Source organism: Mauremys mutica, chromosome 4 (genome assembly GCF_020497125.1).
Source record: "Mauremys mutica isolate MM-2020 ecotype Southern chromosome 4, ASM2049712v1, whole genome shotgun sequence".
Classification (NCBI taxonomy): Eukaryota; Metazoa; Chordata; order Testudines; family Geoemydidae; genus Mauremys; species Mauremys mutica.
Window position 1 is genome coordinate 107,411,442 of NC_059075.1, and position 20,662 is coordinate 107,432,103.

Here is a 20,662-nt window from a genome sequence, read left to right on the forward strand (position 1 = left end):
TGCATCGTAAATACAATTATTACAATAAATTCTCTTTTAATTGTTCAATATCAGGGTGAACTATTTTAACTAAGGCCTAGAAAGTTTTACCAGCATAGCTATGGCAGTTAGGAATGTGGGGGGGGGGGGAGGGAGTGGAAATCACACCCCTAACTCACAGCTCTGCCAGCAAAGCCCCAGAGTAGATGCAGTTATATTGGCTAATAATAAAATAATTAATAAAAATAATTTTGCTGACATAGATCATTCCGTTCAGGGAGCTAGTTTAACCTACAAACAGAAAGCGGGGGAAAAAAAAGAAGCTTTTGCTGTGTTTCCCAAGGAGGGAGGGGGGTGTGGATGTTGCTGGTATAGCTCTACCAGCAAACCTTTTAAGTGCAGAGAAGGCCTAAATTTGATAATGAAGAGGAGTTGAGGTATTAGGTTTCTTTTTCTTCTTCTTCCTTTTTTTTTGGGGGGGGGGTCAGTTTAGCACAGAGGCCCTGCTTTTACTTGGTATTCAACAAACAGCTGGTGCAGCTCAGACTCATAGACTTTCATGTCAGAAGGGACCACCATGATCATCTCCTACACATCATGATCCCCTCCTACACACTGCAGGCCTGCATCATCGCCACTCCGAAGATGACAAAGAAAGCCTCAAATTATACCAGTTGAATTTACTCTGGTTTCAATCAGGGATAACCGCTACCTGTGCATACTATGACTTCCTTTGTCTAGCCATGAAATTTGTACCAGTGCAGCTACACTCATTGCTAGCCTCTGATAGCTGAATTGGAGCTAAGCCTAAATATAGACAAGGCCTTATATGTTTCTCTCCTTTATGTGCGTTTATAATTGCTGTTATTGCACCTATCAATTTAAGAACAGACCTCATTGGTATGTATTCTATTCCATTCGAGAACCCAATAACTTACTTTACTGTTCTTGGAATATTAGGATTTGGGCTCTCTGCTATTGTTTCAGAATTTTAGGCTATGGTCCTGCAGAAACTTATGCATATGCTTTACTTTAAGCATGAAAGTCATTCCACTGACTTCCCTGAAAACTGAAGTCAATGGAATGACTTGCATGCTTACATGTGTGCTTAACTTTAAGTATTTGCTGGACTGGGACCTTATTTTGTTACACATGCTTGAGGAAGCAGGTTAAGGAAATTCCTGCTTCTTTCTGCCTTGTCTACTCACCGGGTATTTGCCATGATTTCAGCCATTGCTGGCCAGCTATTGCTGTAGCTGTACCAATGCAAACTCCAAGTTTAGACAGGGAAACCAGTATTAACTGTCATTTACATCAGTGTAGTTTACCCCAGTATCAAGTGTTTGGCTCCATTGGTGCAAAATAGTGGCTTTGTCCATGTATACTAAAGTTTTGTTTTAGCATAGTTACATGGGTGGCTGGAATCTCAGGGCAAACCTCAGTTCACTTTTTACCTTTTAGTCAGTTCATTGTAACTAGACTTTCCTGGTCTATTCTAAGTGACAGCTGCATCACACTACTGTTATCTTATTCATATTATTGTCAGGGAAAGAATGACTCACATTACAGCAGTCATTATAGCATGGATGTTATGACTAGCAACCTCAGTTACAGACACAAGGTAGCTACTTGACCTGAAACATATTCATGTGCACTCAATACATAACACAAGAGTGTGCTATCAGTTCCTTTTTAATAGCCCTGCTAGACCTAATCTAAACTGTTACTGTTTTACTAACTACTCCCACCAGTCCAGCTCCACTGGTAGGAGTGCTAGTGGCGACAAGGCACCACCAGTCTCCAAAATTGTAACCACGGTGTCATCTAGAACTGCTCTCAGTAGAATCAGTGATAGATAGCAACACTGGGAAATACTAGGGTGAAATGGCCAGTGTAGACCACAGTTCTAGAGCATATTATCACTGCTGGCCTTTAACCCTGGGGAAATACAATAATAGAATGTGGATAGGCAAATAACATATACCTGCCTATTGTGAAACATCACCTTTTTGTGTCTGCTTAAATGTTTAACAACTGTATTAGAAAGAATAGTTCCTGACATGACTGAGCAAAGTGTCAGCAGGCCAAGCATGCATGTGTCAGTACTTGAAGTCCACATCAACTGCTCACCGGACTCAAACAGACATTGTCCAAAAAGAATAGAACAGCTTTTTAAATGTTAAATGATCTTATGTTAATTTATTTAAAGAAAAATGAGACAGAAAATACTTACAATTTAGAGGGTTTAAATTGGTTTGAGCAAATACCATTTTTGCTAAGGGTTAATTTGTCTGCAGATATAGCGGTGAGGTTGGGACCATGATTGGTAGAGATAAGTAGTCATGTTACAGGAAACAAAGAGGAATGTATTATTTAGCACGTACCAGAGATGGCCGATAAAACCTTACTTTGGAGGCTGTTTGGATAAGCAAGTAGAAGATTGACCTACTATGATTATCAATTTTTAAGAGCTTCCTGCCCACCAGGGCCGGCTCCAGACCCCAGCGCGGCAAGCACGTGCGTGGGGCGGCCCTTTCCCGGGGGGGGCGGCAGGCTGGGCCGGTGGACCTGCCGCAGTCATGCCTGCGGGAGGTCCACCGGAGCCCCGGGACGACCGGACCTGCCGCAGGCATGACTGCGGCGGGAGCGCTCGTCCCGCGGCTCGGCTGGACCTCCCGCAGGCATGACTGCGGCAGCTCAAGCGGAGCCGCCGGACCTGCGAACCGTCCGCAGCTGCGGGAGGTCCAGCCGAGCCACGCGACCAGCGGACCCTCCTCAGTCATGCCCGCGGGAGGTCCACTGCTCCCGCGGCTCCGGGGCGCCTCCCGCGCATGACTGCTTGGGGCGGCCAAAAAGGTAGAGCCGCCCCTGCGGCCCACACCCCCTAACATTTCCTACCTAAACATATGGAGCACACATCTACCTTTATACACTTTTTCATCCTTGAGACCAGCTCTTACTCTTTATGATTCTTCACTGGTTTACACATATTGGGGGATGCACTCAAGTCTGTTCCCCCCCAGGAATTCTAGGGCTTACAAAGTGCCCAGGATTTAGGCCCTAATGTCCAGACCCAACAAAGCATTTAAGCATATGCGTATTCCCACTGGCTTCATGTGCTTCAAGTTAAGTAAATGCCAAAAAGCTTTGTTAGATCGGGGCCTACATTTTTATGATGAAAAGCATTTTAATATTTGCTATTTCTGCTGTTTGCTTAGTCCTCTCATTCACATATTAAGTAATGCTTCAGTTCCCTGACTGAATGACTGAAACAGTTATCAACAGGAGAATATACCAAACAAATCACTTCCAGTTCAAACCTTTGATCAAGTGAGTCTTGCAAACATCTCTGCAAATACACTTGCTTTCTAAGTCTGTTCTTGGAAATGAAAATTCACTTGTACAAATGTTTATGGAAAATCCACACAGAAGGCTGTGAATACTATCCAGGCGACTTTCTGAGTTATATTCAACAAAGGATCGCAAATGGTTTCTACATTGTTTGCCCAGTACTAGTTGCTGTTATCAGTGTGACTGAGAGCTTCTATTTAATTTTTAAAAAAAGAACATAAGCCCTAGATATTTGCCTATTTAAAAGGAGGAGCTTGTTTTATCCAAGAGCCCTGCTCAGAGAGTACATTTGTGTAGGAATAAGGGAGCTGGAAATGCCTGTAGTAGAAAAGCACCTCCTATGTTGCATCAGGTTTTGTTAACTTTTTTTTCTTTGGGATTAAAGCAAGGGCTGGTGGGACAAAAGATGAATAGTTAAGTATTATAAAATCTGGCCTAAGCTCTAAGGGAGACACTCAGCCTTGACTAGGCAAGAGGAAACCGTTCTCTGAGCTAGGCGCTCTATTTGTGTCTCAAGCCTGTTTTGGCAAATGCCAGCCTGTTTTCCTCCCTCCCCTTTGGTTTGTTTATTTAACTATCCAGCAATTTTCACAATGGTGCCTCTGAACATATTTCCAGAAGAGGAACCAGAAACCTCAAAAGGACCTGCAACACACCTGTGTTCTTCATTAATGCACTTCGGCCAGATTCTAGTCTCAGCTGCATAGGACTCAGCCAGTATCTTGATGTTGCATACAGTGCCATGTGTAAAAAGAATGAGGAGTACTTTGTGGTGCCTTAGAGACTATCAAATTTATTTTTAGCCCACAAAAGCTTATGCTCAAATAAATGTTAGTTTGTAAGGTGCCACAAGTACTCCTGTTCTTTTTGCGGATACAGACTAACACGGCTACCACTCTGAAACCAGTGTCATGTGTGACACTATACGCATGTATGTGTAAATGCAGAGGTATCTGAGATTAGCCTCTGACTCATTCTTTAAAGAGAGGTCATATCATTACATCATTTAATTGCATCACACATTTGTCAAAACTCTCTTCTTTATATAGGTCACATTCTCTCTCTCTCCTCCACACTGTAATCAGCGTATCTGACTGAGCTCCAAAGAAATTAGCTGCTCTTTCCAAACATTGGAATTCCACAAACATCTTAACTTCTGCACTTGGATATTGGATACTGCCTGCATCTGTGACTGCCAGAAGGATATTACAATATTTCTGGGAACAGGTTTGCTCTTTCTGGCTGAAGCAAATTCAGAAATTGCTTTGGCACAAAGGTGCACCAACAAAAGAGAGGTTGCTTAAGTCCCTCGCCTGATGACTTCCAATAGGTCTTCCTGAAACCACAACTCTAGGAATTCTTTCTGCCTCAAACCTTCTGAGTCAATAACATACATGCAAATTATGATATTATGTAAGTAATTGTTATGTTGCATGTGAGTCTTACTGTCCTATACTAATATTGTGTGTACATTAGTTTCCCTGTGTACTGCACCAATACTTAGGTGGTGGGATTTTGCTGAGCCCCTCACGGCAAGTGAGACTGCCCAGCTATTTGCACCTACATAACCTGAGACCCAGGAGCGGGGTGTGACCAGGTGACACCTTTGGCCTGGGAAGGGAGACAAAGAGAAGGAGGAGGGGCATGAAGGGGGGTGTCGGAGGTCAGGTGGCTGGAGGTTGTCAGTCTGCATGGCGGGACTGGAAGAGGGGGAATCCAGGGCATCTGGCCCAGGATTCCCAAGATGGACTTGGCTGAAAGTCACTGATGTCTGTAATAGCAAGCTCTGTTCTACGCGGTGGTCCCGTCAACGAATAAACCTTCTATTTTATGCTGGCTGAGAGTCACATCTGACTGTGGAGTTGGGGTGCAGGGCCCTCTGGCTTCCCTAGGAGTCCCGCCTGTGCAAACTTGCTGTGGAAAGCATATGGTGTGAAAAGGGGATGCTGAATGCTCTGAAGTCAGACCCAGGAAGGTTGAAGCTGTGTAAGCTTCTTGCCCTGGAGACATTATGCTCAGAGAGAGGAGGCATGCTCCCCCAGAGTCCTGACTGGCTTCGTATGGAGTAGTTCCAGAGCAACACTTGGTGACTCCATGACAACAGGTGTCCGTGGTGGGATCAGACTGCACCCCGTGGACTGAGCATCCTGCAGTAAGTGACTGGGGAGCAGTAAAACAAAGTGGGATTAGCGAGAGACAGGCGTGCTGGAGGATCTGCGAGGTCCAGTTCCAGGAGGCGGAGGAGCCTAAGGCTTAACCCCCGAGTGAGAGTGGACCCCCGAAAAGGACTGTTACACTGAAGGGGTTCCTCCCAGGGATCGTGGGGAGCTCAGAGAGCACAGGCCTGTGAGTCTGTGACCACTTGGGAACAGCATGGAGATGACCTATAACCATCTCCTTAAGAAGGACATTGTAGAGCTATGCAGAGAGAGAGACGGCTGCTCATTGAAAGATTTACCAAGGCACAGCTGATTGCTCGGTTGGAAGAGAATGATCGCTTTAAGGAGTCAATTCCTGACCAAGCTGGGGCTGCGAGAGTGGCTGGGAACAGCCAGGCAGCCCCAGGGATCATCCCAGCCACCAACCCAACCAGGGATGCGGGAGGGGCTGAAAGAAGCCAAGCAGCCCCAGGATCCACCTACCCAACCAGCAGGGGATCTTCCTGACCGAGTTCCCCATTGGTGGAGCTGTGATGGTTGGAGTTGGAAATGGAATTGAAACTGAAAGAGCTGGAGGACCATGAGAAGGAACAGCAGGAACGGGAGGACTGTGAGAGACAGAGGCAGCATGAACTGGCGATGGTGGAGCTGAGAAGCAGAGAGACCCCTACCATGGTGAGTGGGGGTGGGCCGCAGGGAACTCCAGTATAAAAGTCCTGCCTCAGTTTAAGGAAGGGGATGATATAGATGCCTTCCTCACTGCTTTTGAGAAGGTCTGCAATGTGCACCAGGTTGACCCTGCAGAAAGGTTTCGGCATCTCACCCCCTTACTGGGTCCCAAAGCCAAAGAGATGTTCAGCCAGATGGATGAGGTGGAAGCAGGGGACTATGAACTGTTCAAACAAGCCCTGCTGCGCAAGTTTGAGCAGACCTCCGAGGCATACAGGAAAAGGTTAAGGAGTGTGCACATGACCCAGGGGATGACCTATCTGGAACTGGTCACGCTGATGGCGGAATACACCCTCAAGTGGGTGAACGGGGCCTGGGCCCAGACCAAGGAGGATGTGATTGAACTGATGGGGCTGGAGCGACTATATGAACTCTGTCCCCCTGACCTGAGGATGTGGCTGGTGGATAAGAGGCCGAAGGACCTGCGCCACTCAGGGCTGCTGGCTGATGAGTTTGTAGACAGCAGGTCGGGATATGGAATGGAATCCCAGGGGGACAGGCCCACATCAGTACAGAAGGGGGGGGGGCACACAGAGACTTCCCTGAAGGGAGTATTGGATAAATCCCTCCCGAGAGGCACAGCCAATACCAGAGCTGACCGACCTGCCCTGGGGACCAATGGGACCTGAGGTGCAATTACTGTGGGCAGAGGGGCCACAGGTGGGCCCAGTGCCAAAAGCTCAGGGACAGGATGAGCAAACCGAGCCCTCAAAGGGTTAACTGGGTTGGAGCCCAGCCGGAGGAGGGGCTGGCTCCCCAGGCAGGAGGGGCTGGCAGTTTAGCAGTAGCCCAAGGGGGAGGAGTCTCCCAAGCCAGCTCCTCGGGGAGGCTTGATGCTCCATGTGATGTTGAACTCCATCTGATTTTATGAAATATGCTAATGAGTGTGTATATAATGTAACTGAAATATGCTTCATGCAAAAGGTCTCTTGTAAGGTATTATTACAAAGCTTATAATATACTGAGGTTGGTCATCCTATTTGTATAAATGTGTCATTCTTGTATCTAAAACTAGAAATATAAAATATAACTCTAAGGTCCAACTTGAATTAGTGTCACTCAAAGCACTTTACAAATATGAATGAAGTAAGCTTCACAACAGTTCTTTGAGATAGGACAGTATTGTTATCCCCATTATGCAGATGAGAAAAAATGAGGCACAGAAAGGGCTTGACTTTTAATAGTTCTCATCATGTGCATTTCTCATAGAGATCTATGGGAGCTGCAAGTATTCTGCAGTACTGAAAAAAATCAGACTTTTTAGGACTCTCTATAGACAAACGGGTAGAAAACAAACTATGAAGAATCATTGTAACTAATACAATGTTAAACACACATTGTATACAGGGACTCATGTTCAACTCCATGTCAGCTGGTTGTAGTTATCTCTAAGGTCCACGCACAACCAGCTGACATGGAGTTGAACATGAAAGCCCCTGTTCATACTGAGTGCTAAATCATGCACCTAATAGCTAGCTGAAATTGATGCTTTGGCTGGACCTCTGATGTGTCGGTAGGTCTTATCACACATATTGTGTGGACCACTTATGGGCACAAGGGAACAAGATTCTTTTCCTCACAGTTAAAACTATATGGAACAGAGAAAGAGGTGCAATTTTTTCAGTCCCTGTTTGTTTGTTTTAATGAATTATTGGTCAGAGAGACAATAAAGAGCCTGTTTACTAGGCCGGCATGTTACAAAATGGCCAGTCCTTTGGAAAACAATGAACATCCATAAAGAGTAAAGTAACTTAATTCTATCTGGTCAAATACAGTATCATTTTTCCACCAGGAAACAAGTTATTAAAGTAGGCCTTCTCTTTCTCTACCAGTGTCAATCATAAAAACTCTAGTAACTGAAGTGGGGAGAAAAAATAAACAATTGAGAATAATTAGGCGGCTTATTACATTATGCTGTGGAGTTGTAGCCATGTCAGTCCCAGGATATCAGAGGGACAAGGTAATATCAGAGTACCTTTACCAGAACTGAAGAAGAGCTCTCTGTGGCTCAAAACCTTGTCTCTCTCACCAACAGAAGTTGGTCCAGTCAGGGGCGGCTCTAGGAATTCCGCCGCCCCAAGCAGAGCGGCGTGCCGGGGGGGGCGCTCTGGCGGTCACCGGTCCCACGGCTCCGAGGGACCTCTTGCAGACGTGCCTGCGGAGGGTCCGCTGGTCCCCCGGCTCTGGTGGAGCATCTGCAGGCAGGCCTGTGGATGGTCCACCAGAGCCGGGGGACCAGCGGACCCTCTGCAGTCATGCCTGCGGGAGGTCCGCCGGAGCCGCCTGCCGACCTGCCAGCAAAATGCCGCCCCAAGCGCGTGCTTGGCGCGCTGGGGTCTGGAGCTGGCCCTGGGTCCAGTAAAAGATATTCCCTCACCCACCTTGTCTCGATTACACTAATCATAACAGTCTCATTGTTACCCGTGTGCTCCCTGTGTGTTTTACCCACTTGTTGCTTCATCTTATATTTAGATAAAATCTGTGAGATAGGGATAGTCTAAGTGTGTACACAGTAGCATACTAGGGCCTTGATCCTGAACTATCACATGCTACTGCAATATAAATAAATAATGAAGTTGAACCAAGGTATTTGGGACCTTTGACTCTCATACTAAAATTTAGTAGTGCATGTTATCACCCCTCATATATATTTATAGCAATAGCAATCTTACATTGTTAGAGCACATTTCATCCTGAGAGATCCCAAAGCAATTTTGTAGAACGTATACAGTACACACGGATTGTTTGCCCACCGCTGAAATACAACCCCCTATTGGGGTGAAATGCAGCAGCTGTTAAGGCCTTGTCTACATGACAAATGCTTTGCTAGTATAGCTGTAGCAGTACAGCTATACCAGCAGAGCCCCCTAGTGTAGATGCAGCAAATACCAACAAGGAATTTTTCTGTTGACATAGCAACACCACTTCTCAAAACAATTTTAGTCATGCTCAAAGAAGCACTCTTCTGCCAGCAAAGTTGCACCTATACTGAGGTTTTGTCATCAGAGCTATGTCTCTAGGGTTTTTCATATCTCTGACTGATATAGCTATGCCAACAAAGCTTTGTAGAGTAGACCTGGGCTAACAGTGCACTGCAACACTGCAGACCAATCCAGAACAGAAACTGAAGAAGAATGATAGCTCAAAGTGAATGTGCAGAGAGAATTTTAGGCAGGGAGAATGTAGTTACCTGAGCACTAGCACAGTATGGACTCAGAGTGGTAGCTACTGAATCACTGACTGTTCTGCATACCCTCAAACAATCCAGTTCCCTTGCTGCTGTGAAATAAAAGAAAGTAAACACTGTTGACAGGCTGTTGAATTAGCAAATACAATGGCTCTTCCACTGATCATAAAGCCCCTCATCCAAGTCCTCCAAAGTAAAGATAGGGAAGGATGATTTCCCCTTCTTCAGACCATTTAGCAGCCCATTTTCAAACCCAGGGGTGATCAGACCTCATGTCAGCAGATAATACTCAGTGGTCTATTTGGCCTTTGAAAGGTGTGTGGCTCTCCAGTTAACTGTAATGGGAACTGTAATGCACAGGTACTGAGAGGGGGCACATACCTCTAACTCTCTTTGCTGTATACCAGCACTACAAAGAGAGACTCTTATAAATCCAGCTTTAACCAGAGAACCTGTGAGAAAGCTAGACTAAAAACCAAAACAAACAAAACAGGTAAGTCAGAGCTGACCTATAACAATGGCCAGTTCCACCAAGCTGGAATTTCTGGTTAGCTGAAATACAATAAGATTTGATTTTCTATGGTGCCTTTCAGACAGGTATCCTAAAGAACTTTGCCAAGAAATGAGATGTGCTATGACAACAGAGGTAATACTGGGGTTGAAAACATTCTCTGCATTCATTGTGTACTTGTATTTTTACATAAATTCCTGCTCCTGCCTCCTTTGTGGGGCAAAGAGGTTCAAACACAATGGAAATGTCCATTCTAATTCTTCTCTCATTACACTGGAGAAAATCAAATCTGGGATATCTCCACTGAGTCAGTGGGGTTACACCACTGTAAAACATGTATACATGAGAACAGAATCAGGCCTACCATCTTAGTACTCTGCAGTGACTTGGGCCATGGGAAGCCTTTTGCTGGGGGAACTCCTTGTGTGGCACTGCAGTGGCTCAATGCAGCAATGTGAAAAGGAATTTATGGGTACCACTGTCACTACACTGGCCCATTGCCAAACACAATACAGATCTACTGGCCCAGAATGCCATGGGAGAGCTGTTCTGTGGGTGCCGTGTACCTCTCGGATAAGGGGAGGACTCTGCACCTATTACCAATACATTTCTCTCCTGCAAAGCCCTTTCACTGTGGCTTTTGACTCACTGTGAAAGGACCACAGTTTCACCTTCAGAGTTTCTGACCCAAAAAAGGAGACAAAGTGCTTCAATTACAATACTCTGAGTTCCCCAAACCACCTCTACATTCCACAGCTGTATTACAAATTAAAATTGTAATTGATGCTGCTATTATTAATCTGTACTGTGATAGCACCTACACATCCCAGTAAGGAATTCAAGCCCCATTGTATGTACAGCTTCTAGCACATTTAACAAGGAGATGGCCCCTGCTGCAAAGAGCTTACAATCATCTCAGTTTCTTTTTGATTGAAGAACACAGACAGATTCTGCTGTCCACTACACTGGTCTGAATCAGGAGTAACTCCGCTATGGTCAGTGATGTTACGCTGACTGGTGCGAGGTCAGAATCAAGTTGATAGTCTTTCCCCATCTATTCTATGTGTTGAAAGAGAACTGAAAAGGCAGAGAACTCAGAAGTCAAAGCTCTCAAGATGTGTACTGGTAATACTGAAATAACATTCGCAGGAATTGGCAGGGCCTATAATAACAACAAATTCGAAATCAATTTTGGCAAGCATATCACAGTATCTATAGTTGCTTTGGTCTCCTAGGCTTGTGAAGAGCTATTAAAATTCAAATGAAATCAAGGGCCACGGTAATTATTCTAGTGAATTTGAAGAAAAAAAAAAGGATCCTTACTATCTTGTCATTGACTTCAATGGATCTTGGATTTCACCCTAGAATTTTATTATATTTAACCACTCACTTCACATAAAAAAAACAAAACACCTTTTTAAATAGGCTTTGTAGTTTACAGGGAAATACAAGCAACATGGAAATTTCATTTCCTGCCTGAAGCAGCAAAACATGGAGCCCTTTAATTCTGATTTTCCTGCTATTTCAGAGCTCATTATAAATGAAAGAAAACATGTTTGGTTTGAACTATGCAGTTCTTTTGTTGAATGTCTAAAATTTAAAAATTGCCATTGTCAATAGAGTTGCATATTATATTCCTAGGGGTCCCTCTAGTGGCTAAAGCAGCAGGCTAATTTATCTTAGCCAAGTAGACCATAGAGTGGGCTGCAGGTGGGTTTATGATCTTCTGTCTCATTGTGTTTTCACACAGAGAGAAGGTGCTGAGGTTTTTCTCAGAGTAGGACGTGAATGAATAAATTCTTAGCACTTAGTTTCTGGTCTCCCAAATGAGTCAAAACACTAGGCAAAAATCTCAGAATCAATTCTCTAAAAGGGGTCTAGAGTCATCTTTTGTTAAAAGTTGGTAACAATATTTTCTAACATAATTTGAACCTTCTGATTTCGAAAATAGTTGTTACCAAGCTGAATTCTGATGTTTAGATCCTCAAACTTGCAAACAAATATGGTCACCAAAATTCACCAGAAATGTTTAAAAATACCAACAGCGTGCGAGTGAATTTGTGAGCATCAAACTGGCAAAATTCCTTTTCAGTCTATTAAGAACAGAAAATGAGAACAGATCATTGTTTTACCACCTATTTCACCCTAATATTCAACTTCTTATGGCATTTAGTCATCCATGTATCAGAATATTAGAAATAAGTTATCATAACACATAGTTTTCTCCTTTTCTTGCATACTTAGTATTTGTTTTATGGTACATAATGCTTTGTAATTAGAATAGAATTAATGTAGAAGTAATGGTGATACAAAAAGAGAGCACAACAGTAGTTAGATGAGACAGGGATTTAGAACACTTAGAGTTGTAGCTAAACCATGGAACTGGTAGTAAGTCTCAAGAGAGCCACGCCAGCTTCCTACAGTCCCTGCATTATTTACCCAGAATAGAAGATGTGAGTAAAGCAGGTGAACAAGGATTGCTTGGAGTAAGGGAGGCAATGGTCACCGGAAAAAAATGACAAGATGTCAAATACAGAGAGGCCATTGACAGAATTGGCCCTTCTTTCATTCAGAAGAGACAGTATCAGTTGTGTGGCACAGAAATTGCTATGCCCAATACACTAACAAAGGCAAAATGGGTAGGTAAACATCTGTAACTGATGTCTCATGTGTGGCAAGCTGTAGTGATCCCAATAAAGACACCAGTGTCCATAATGCAAGACAGTAAAACTATGGACTGGAGATGATACATGTTTTGTGAAGAAGTGCATCCTAAACTGTGAAAACTATGGACTGGAGATGATACGTTTTGTGAAGAAGTGCATCCTAAACAGAGACTCATCTCTATAACTACAGTCAACATGAGTTAACAGTTAATGAAGGCAACTGTATTGGACCACAAAATGAGTTTGTATATCTGAAGTAAAATTACCTCATAGCTGCTGAAGTCAAGTATCACCTGACTTGTTACATCCTATTTATGAGGTCTGTGGTGAAAAAGAGTGAGAGCAGCAAAATTACTGACAGCTATGCTTTGGCTTCAAAATGAGCTTCAGCAAGCAGCAAATCAAGGCCATGTTTTGGAGCTATCTGATGTTTGGCATCATTACTGCAATCTTGCAAAGGAAACTGTCATTGAAATTCCATACTCTGGCATCAGTCAAAGATCATCATTCAAGGAAAAACTCCAAACTCATATTAGGGATTTAGTTCATTTCATTTCATTGCCTGATGGGTCTCCTGCTGAGAGATAAACACTCTTAGTTCTAGCCAAGTATAAATATTGTGACAAAGTTCCTCCTCTACCTTGGTGGGTCCTGCGCTTATTGGCAGATTTGCTCACTTCAGTGATCTTCCCCTCTGGTGGAACCCACAATCTGGGTCAACTCCTCCTGTGTTGGATCAGGAGTTGGGAGGTTTGGGGGGAACCTGGGCCCACTCTCTACTCCAGGTTCCAGCCCAGGGCCCTGTGGATCGCAGCTGTCTAGAGTGCCTCCTGGAACAGCTGCATGACAGCTACACCTCCCTGGGCTACTTCCCCATGGCCTCCTCCAAACACCTTCTTTATCCTCACCATAGGACCTTCCTCCTGGTGTCTGATAACACTTGTACTCCTTAGTCCTCCAGCAGCACACGCACACTCTCAGCTCCTTGCGCTTCTTGCTCCCAGCTCCTCACACACCCCCCACAAACTGAAGTGAGCTCCTTTTAAAACCCAGGTCCCCTGATTAGCCTGCCTTAATTGGCTGCAGGTGTTCTAATCAGCCTGTCTGCCTTAATTGGTTCTAGCAGGTTCCTGATTACTCTAGTGCAGCCCCTGCTCTGGTCACTCAGGGAACAGAAAACTACTCATCCAGCAACCAGTATATTTGCCCTCTACCAGACTCCTGTACCCCACTGGCCTGGGTCTGTCACAATATGTACCTATCTCACAAATAACAGATTCTCGCCAAGATGAGGAGATGGCCATCCTCATTTACCACCTCCAGAAAGGCATATTTCTGTCACGGGTACATGTTTGCATTGAAAATTCAGGCAGATACTTGGCTACAGAGCTTTCAGTGTCCATGAGGATAATGTAGCTGCTTGCATTCCAAATAGCATGTACATGTTCCCACTGCTTGTATGCCAAAGCTGAGCCCCAGTACCTCAAAGCTTGGCAGTTCATAGCCCTGGCGTGTCTGGGCTTGCTGCATCAGTTATAAATGTAAAATAATTGCTTGAGCCCCAGCACCTCTTTCATTACAAATTAAGCCCTGCACGTTCCTCCACCTGCTGTATGAAGGGTAGTCTCTTCTTGAGGACAATGTGATGAAGAGAACTTTGAGAAACAAGAATCAGTGAAATTCAATGTGTTTAGTATGGCTCAAGATAATATATGTGGTGTGAGCAGTGCAAAGGAATGGCCATCAAAGCATATTGGTCTTGAGTGCACCCTCCATTAGCCAACAAAGTCAAAACAACTTGTTTAACTTTTAACTTTCCATAAGGGTGGTCATTGCATTAGTTATGAAGGAATCCTAAAGGTGGAGACAGCCCTAGCAGAGAAAACCCTATAAACTATCAGAGGGGTAGCCGTGTTAGTCTGGTTCTGTAGAAGCAGCAAAGAATCCTGTGGCACCTTATAGACTAACAGATGTTTTGCAGCATGAGCTTTCGTGGGTGAATACGAAATACGGATCCGAAGAAGTGGGTATTCACCCACGAAAGCTCATGCTGCAAAATGTCTGTTAGTCTATAAGGTGCCACAGGATTCTTTGCTGCTCCTATAAACTATGGATGCTAAAAATGGTGCTGTTATTCCTCCCAACCTGACTCCCAGCTGACAATATTGACATACATGATGAGTCTCTGGATGGCAAATGCCCATTCCATGAAACCCAGATCGCTGCTTGGCAAAGAGGACCTGCCTCTGATGTGATGCTGAATGATCTAAAAAGACAACAAACAGCAGCACACAGCATTCCTGATGCAATTGACACAATCATACCAGCCAATGTAAGAAATAATAGAGCAGAATTTATATTTAAGGACTATGTTTGCAGAGAATCTGAAGAAAACTGTGAAGCTGCAGTGCATGCAAGAGTTTCCGATATGGCCTTTATCATTAAACATCAAAATGAGAACCCAAAATGTGGATGGACACATTTCAACCAATTGCACATGACAACAGAACCAGAAATAACTACCATTGGATACTTGACAATCATTCAAACCCCTGCCCATGAGCTATACACCCTCAATACTCTTGCAAACATGTTATCAGTGCTTGGACAGAAATATGTGGTGCTAATATTGGTGAAGCTCTGATGGAACTAAAAGGGGCCACATCACAGTAGAGGGAATGGCTTATTCCATAATAAGGCTCCATATATCAATGAACTTTCAGAAATGTATAGGCCAGCACACACAGGCTTCAGGGCTAGCAAATGCCTGTACTGAAGTGGAGCTCATGGACCAAACCCAACAGAACAAGATATGAGTGGCCAATCGTATGCCAGGGTGATGCGGATCCACAAACTGACATTTCAAGCACTGTAGAGTCTGCTTCTTCTACAACTCTTGGACTTTATAGCAGCGTATGATCAAGAGCTCAAAGACAATATCATCAAAGCTGACCAATCACATTCTTATGGTGAGCTCACTTCAGTTCATACCTCACAAAGATTTTGAAATCTCACCTCCACGTTTGAGAACAGGAAAGGTGAATGTCATGTGAACCTCAGGTTTTGGTGGCAGTACATGGAAAAGTAGCCCTACAGCTCATGTTCAATCATGCCCAGAGAGAAGGAAATTGGGAGTTGCATCTCTTCACCTTCAAGTGTCTGCTGCCAATCTTCATGAGCCATGACCACACAAACTCTGCAAGGTGGGGTGCCATCTACAATTGCAGAAATGCATCCATTTCCATCTGAAGTACTCAAGGAGTTCCAGCAAGATAAATTTGTTGTCAAGAGATCATGTCTGAAGTTCAACTAAATACATTAAACTTTAGAATGCCTCATTTAAAGATTCTGATGATTGTTATCTGAGGGAAAGGGGTGTACGTTTCATACCCTATTACATTGGCAGGTTTGTTGTGCCAACATGTGAGCACAGAAAAGCATAAGCCACAATCAGAACTCTGACAGGTATAACAGGCAAATCATGCTTTTCTTCAAACAAAGGAGACCCAATCCTTGGTCCTTCTGCTGTTGCAAAATGCTCTCCTGTGTGCAGCAAAATGACCTGAAACTTTCCTTAAAAGTTAAGCTGATGATTCCCCTATGGTGAGGAGAAACCTCATCTACCATAAAGCTGATGTGTTCAGCTACATGCCATCCCCTGCCAACTCCCCCTAGACAGAGAGTACATTGGGGCTGAAGAGCACATTCCTTTCAGAAGCAACTCCCTAGTTTAAGTGACTACTATGATGTACAGTAACCAAGCTCTTCAAGTGACTAGTGATTTCACCTGTCTCCACTTTTGGGAGCCCAGGCTGAGACATGTTAAAGCCTTCTTCTAGGTGCCTCAAACAGGGCCCCCCAAAGTGGAGGAACACAAAATCTCTAGGCATTTTTTGGAAAAAAAAAGAAAAGATCAGTATCTTCAAAGTTGCATAACACAATTTAGTTCAGCTCTCAGGGCTTGTCTAGATGGTGAGTTAGTGCGTGGCAAGCGAGGATGTAAATTTACAGCAAGCCACATGGATTCTGGAGCCACGCACTAAGAGAGCTCTAGTACACTTTGATCTATTCTACATTTGAAATGGGAGTAGATCAAAGTGCACAAGGACCTTTTAGTGAGCAGCATGCTAGTGCCCTGTAGGTTTACACCCCAGTTTGCTGTGTACTAATTTGCTATCTAGACAAGCTGTTAGAGCACAGCTGTAAATGACCTTCCCCCCAATCCCTTGGTTGATTGGTTGCTTATAGCAAGTTTTACTGTAGTTATAACAGAGAAAAAAATAAATAACTCTCTATTATGACATAATGGAATTCAGCACGATTCTGGATATGGGAATTTAAATGGTAACAGAAACATGATTACAGTCAAAATAGTCAGAGGAAGGAAAACAGACAAGTGTGCGCACATACACACACAAAATTTTAAAGCAATCCAGAAGAATTATGCAGGCCCCTCTGAGAGAAACAAAACCTGCTGTTCTCAACAGACAGGGTGTGGATGTCTTCCTGCTTTCATATTAATTTGAGACCTGGTGTGACACAGGGGAATACATTCTCCAAAATTACTCCCTCTTGCCCCGCCCAAATAAAGGAAAGGAATCCAGTCTGGCAGAAGCAAGACAGGTGAATTTAGAGCCTAAGGAAAATAGCAAGATCTGTATCAAGAACACTGGGTATTTAGAACATAAATTATCTTAACCCTGAAAGGCCTGAAGCCCAACAAATCAAAAAAAAGTACAAACCATGGCAGTTAATGCCATCTCAGAAGGCAGAAAACAATTGAGGGGATGCGTCATAGAAAACAGCCACCTGAAAGAGCTCAATGTTCACACCAAGCTTTATTGGGCCAGATCCTTCTCAGCTGGTGTAAATTGGCATAACTCCATGGAAGTCAATGGAGCTATGCTGATTTGCACCAACTGAGGATCTGGCCCTAGGTATCCAACAACCCCATTCAGAAAGCTGCTTAAGGAGATAGCAGCATTGTGACACTGAAAGGAAGGATTTTGGTGCAACATATAATCTGTTGGTGGTAAAAGAAATGCAAACTAACACCAGCCATAATATTGCATTTATGTAGGGAAGCTCTATGCATTGCTTATTGAAGTTACTTATCTTCGGGGGAGTCAGGAGAATTTCTGCAGCTTGAGGAGGTTTGATTGGGAATCTAATGAGCAGAGAGTTAAGAGAGGACTTGGGTTGTGCATCTGTGCCCTGGGGAGGGCGTACCAGGGTTTCTGCAGCTGGGGAGAGGCCCATTTAGGGCACTTGGTTCTCGGTAAGGACATTCAGAGGGTTAACTAGCTTCACTGATACAGTAACTCTTCACTTAATGTTGTATTTATGTTCCTGAAAAATGCGACTTTAAGCAAAATGATGTTAAGCAAATCCAATTTCCCCATAAGAATTAATGTAAATAGGGGGGGTTAGGTTCCAGGAAAAAATTTTTTGCCAGACAAAAGGCGTTATATACCTTTTAAACAAGCAATTTAATACAGGTATAAGTCTTAAACAATTTTAAAGAAACAATTTAATACTACAATCATCACTGCTGAGTATGAAGCTTGGTTGAGGTGGTGGAGTCAGAGAGTGGAAGAGGATGGATTGTCTGGCTGCTCCTCTTGCTGTTCTTGCAAGCACAGGCACCGACTTTGCCAGGGGTGGGGGCCAACCCGTGGCCTGTCCATTCTACCCCTTCCCCCAAGGCCCCACCCTTAACCCACCTCTTCTCCCCCACCTGCTCCACCTCCTCCCCCTTTACTCCGCACGCTGCATCCTCGCTCCTCCCCCCAGCCTCCTGCCTGTGGCAATCAGCGGGTTTGTGGTGTTCAGGAGGCTGGGGGGAGGAGCGAGGATGTGGCGCACAGCCTCCCCCGCCAGCCTCCTGAACACCGCAAGACAGCTGATTGCCGTGGGGGGAGCAGGGGGAAGGCACTGATCTGCGGGATCCACCGGTGGGCGGGAGGCACGGGGTGGGGAAAGGGGAGGGGAGCTGATGGGGAGCTGCCAGCCGTGGACAAAGCAGGCAGCCAAACGACGTTATAGGGGAGCATTGCACAACTTTAAATGAGCATGTTCTATAATGGAGCAAGGACGTAACATCGAAACAACGTTAAACAAGAGGACGTTAAGTGGGGAGTTACTGTACATTTATTCCGCATCCACTCTGGTGCATTCAGTTGAACACATCACCTACAAAATGTATAAATATTTAAAGTGTGATCCTTTTAGATGTCAGATTTGGATGGTCATTTACCCCTTACTGATGCAGAGACATTCATATCTACTATTTGCATACACATTTGCTTGACTAGACTCCTATTCATTCCCTGAGTACAGCGATTGGTTTCAGCAGGTGCTGCTGCTGTTTTCTTTTACTTTTGTAGGTTTAATGGGAAGGGTGCATCGACTAAACCAGAAACCTCTCCTTTCACAATAGGAAAAGGAAGCAGCATTCAATGCCTTTTAACCTGACACACTGCAAAGCAACTTCAATAGTGCAGGTGGCTAGTCATGCCCATTGCAAAGGATAGCCAGCAGGTAAGTTCATTTATAATATATAAATTATCACATGCACAAGAAGCCTGGTGCAGACTCTGCAAAAGTCATTCAGATTGTTAAATGAATTCACCTCTGGCCTTTAAAACTTTTCCTTTTCTGGAAAAGGAACGGGCGTTCCTTCTTATTTCCCTTCGTGGCAAGCCTTTGAAAGTGACATTGGTGCTCAAGTTGAGGAGGAAACCAATGGCATGTTCCATCGTCTCTTCTCTTTTCTTCACCGGGCAGTAGTGAGTATAGAAGGTATAGAATATCCACTACTACCCTCCTCTCCATTTGAGCACTTGGTGTGTGTGCAATACTTCCTGGGAATATTTCTGGGACATGAGTTTTTACAGGTATAATGTTCTTTGTCTATGCACTGAACTCCCTTCCATACAATGCAGGGTTATATTCATCACTGTTTTGTTCAGCCGTTGAAACAAACCCTGGGACATTTCTGCTTCACTGTTGTTGTTATATTAATTAAGGATTGTTTACTATGATTGTTTGAGCTGTTTTAGACCTCAACAGAAGACTACTATTGCACTCCCCACTGCATATGTGAACTCTATATTAGAAATGGGTCAAAATCAAAATCCGGGATCTGAATATCTCCAAATGTATCTTTGTATTGGGACAAATTGAAACTCTGGATGGGGCCCACCTCTTCTCCAGAGCCCAGATTCTGTGCTGTGATGCAGCTTCTTTGTGCTGGCAGTATGGTACAACACACCTCTAAAGCCAGTTTACCTGGCTGTGAGAAAATCCCCTATTACAGGGAGAATCCAACGAATCCAAACAAAAATTTTCTAGACTATACACTGTGGCTGTTTACTGTACTTTTAAATGCTCCTGAAAACATGGAAATTAAGAAGTGATAGACTTGCATGGCAATTTCATATTTGATAATAACATTTCAGGTTAGATATATTTTTAATTTTATGTACACTGAAATGAAAAATAAATGTAGATGGAACATACAATGTATCAGTAATAATTAATATACCAGTAATAATAAAACTTGGCATTCCTACAGCTCTATTCTAACTTTGCACTTCCATTGCTAACATTCCAGGACCCAAGAATGTTTTGCAAAAATTAATAAGTGATAAGCTTCACAAAACTTTTGTGATGGGTGAAGCATGACTTTTCACACTTTTCTAGATTTTGCACTACATAATTCATAAAAGTCACTTTTTCTTATCTGAATATTTTTCAAGAAAGGTCATCAGCTATGTAAGCTGGCATAGCTCTGCTGAAGTTAAGGGACAAATAACAATTGACATCCTTTAGTCCCACCATACTGTCATAGTTATAGGGCAAGCAGTGTCTTATACCCCTTTACAGTCCCTTATGAGTACGTTGCTCAGGTGACAGGTTTTGCTACCTTCATCCCTCTTTGGGTGGGTCCCCATGGTTTTATCACGCTTAGAAAGGATCCTGGAATGGCAGCCTCCCAATTCCAGCCACATTAACATGACAGACCCAAATGAATTAGGCACCTGAAAGTAACTTCTCTCTGGGTGTATGTGATCAACAG

At 43.9% G+C, this 20,662-nt stretch overlaps 1 protein-coding gene across 1 annotated transcript in view; it reads left to right on the forward strand.

Moving 5' to 3' along the window:
* The first annotated feature begins 6,038 nt into the window (after window positions 1–6,038).
* TRPM5 (transient receptor potential cation channel subfamily M member 5) overlaps window positions 6,039–20,662 on the forward strand; it is an 84,305-nt gene continuing 69,681 nt past the window's right edge. The window contains exons 1-2 of the mRNA XM_045014386.1: window positions 6,039–6,164; window positions 6,281–6,684. Coding sequence (XP_044870321.1) covers window positions 6,039–6,164; window positions 6,281–6,684 — 530 coding nt within the window. The remainder of the gene's footprint in view (window positions 6,165–6,280; window positions 6,685–20,662) is intronic.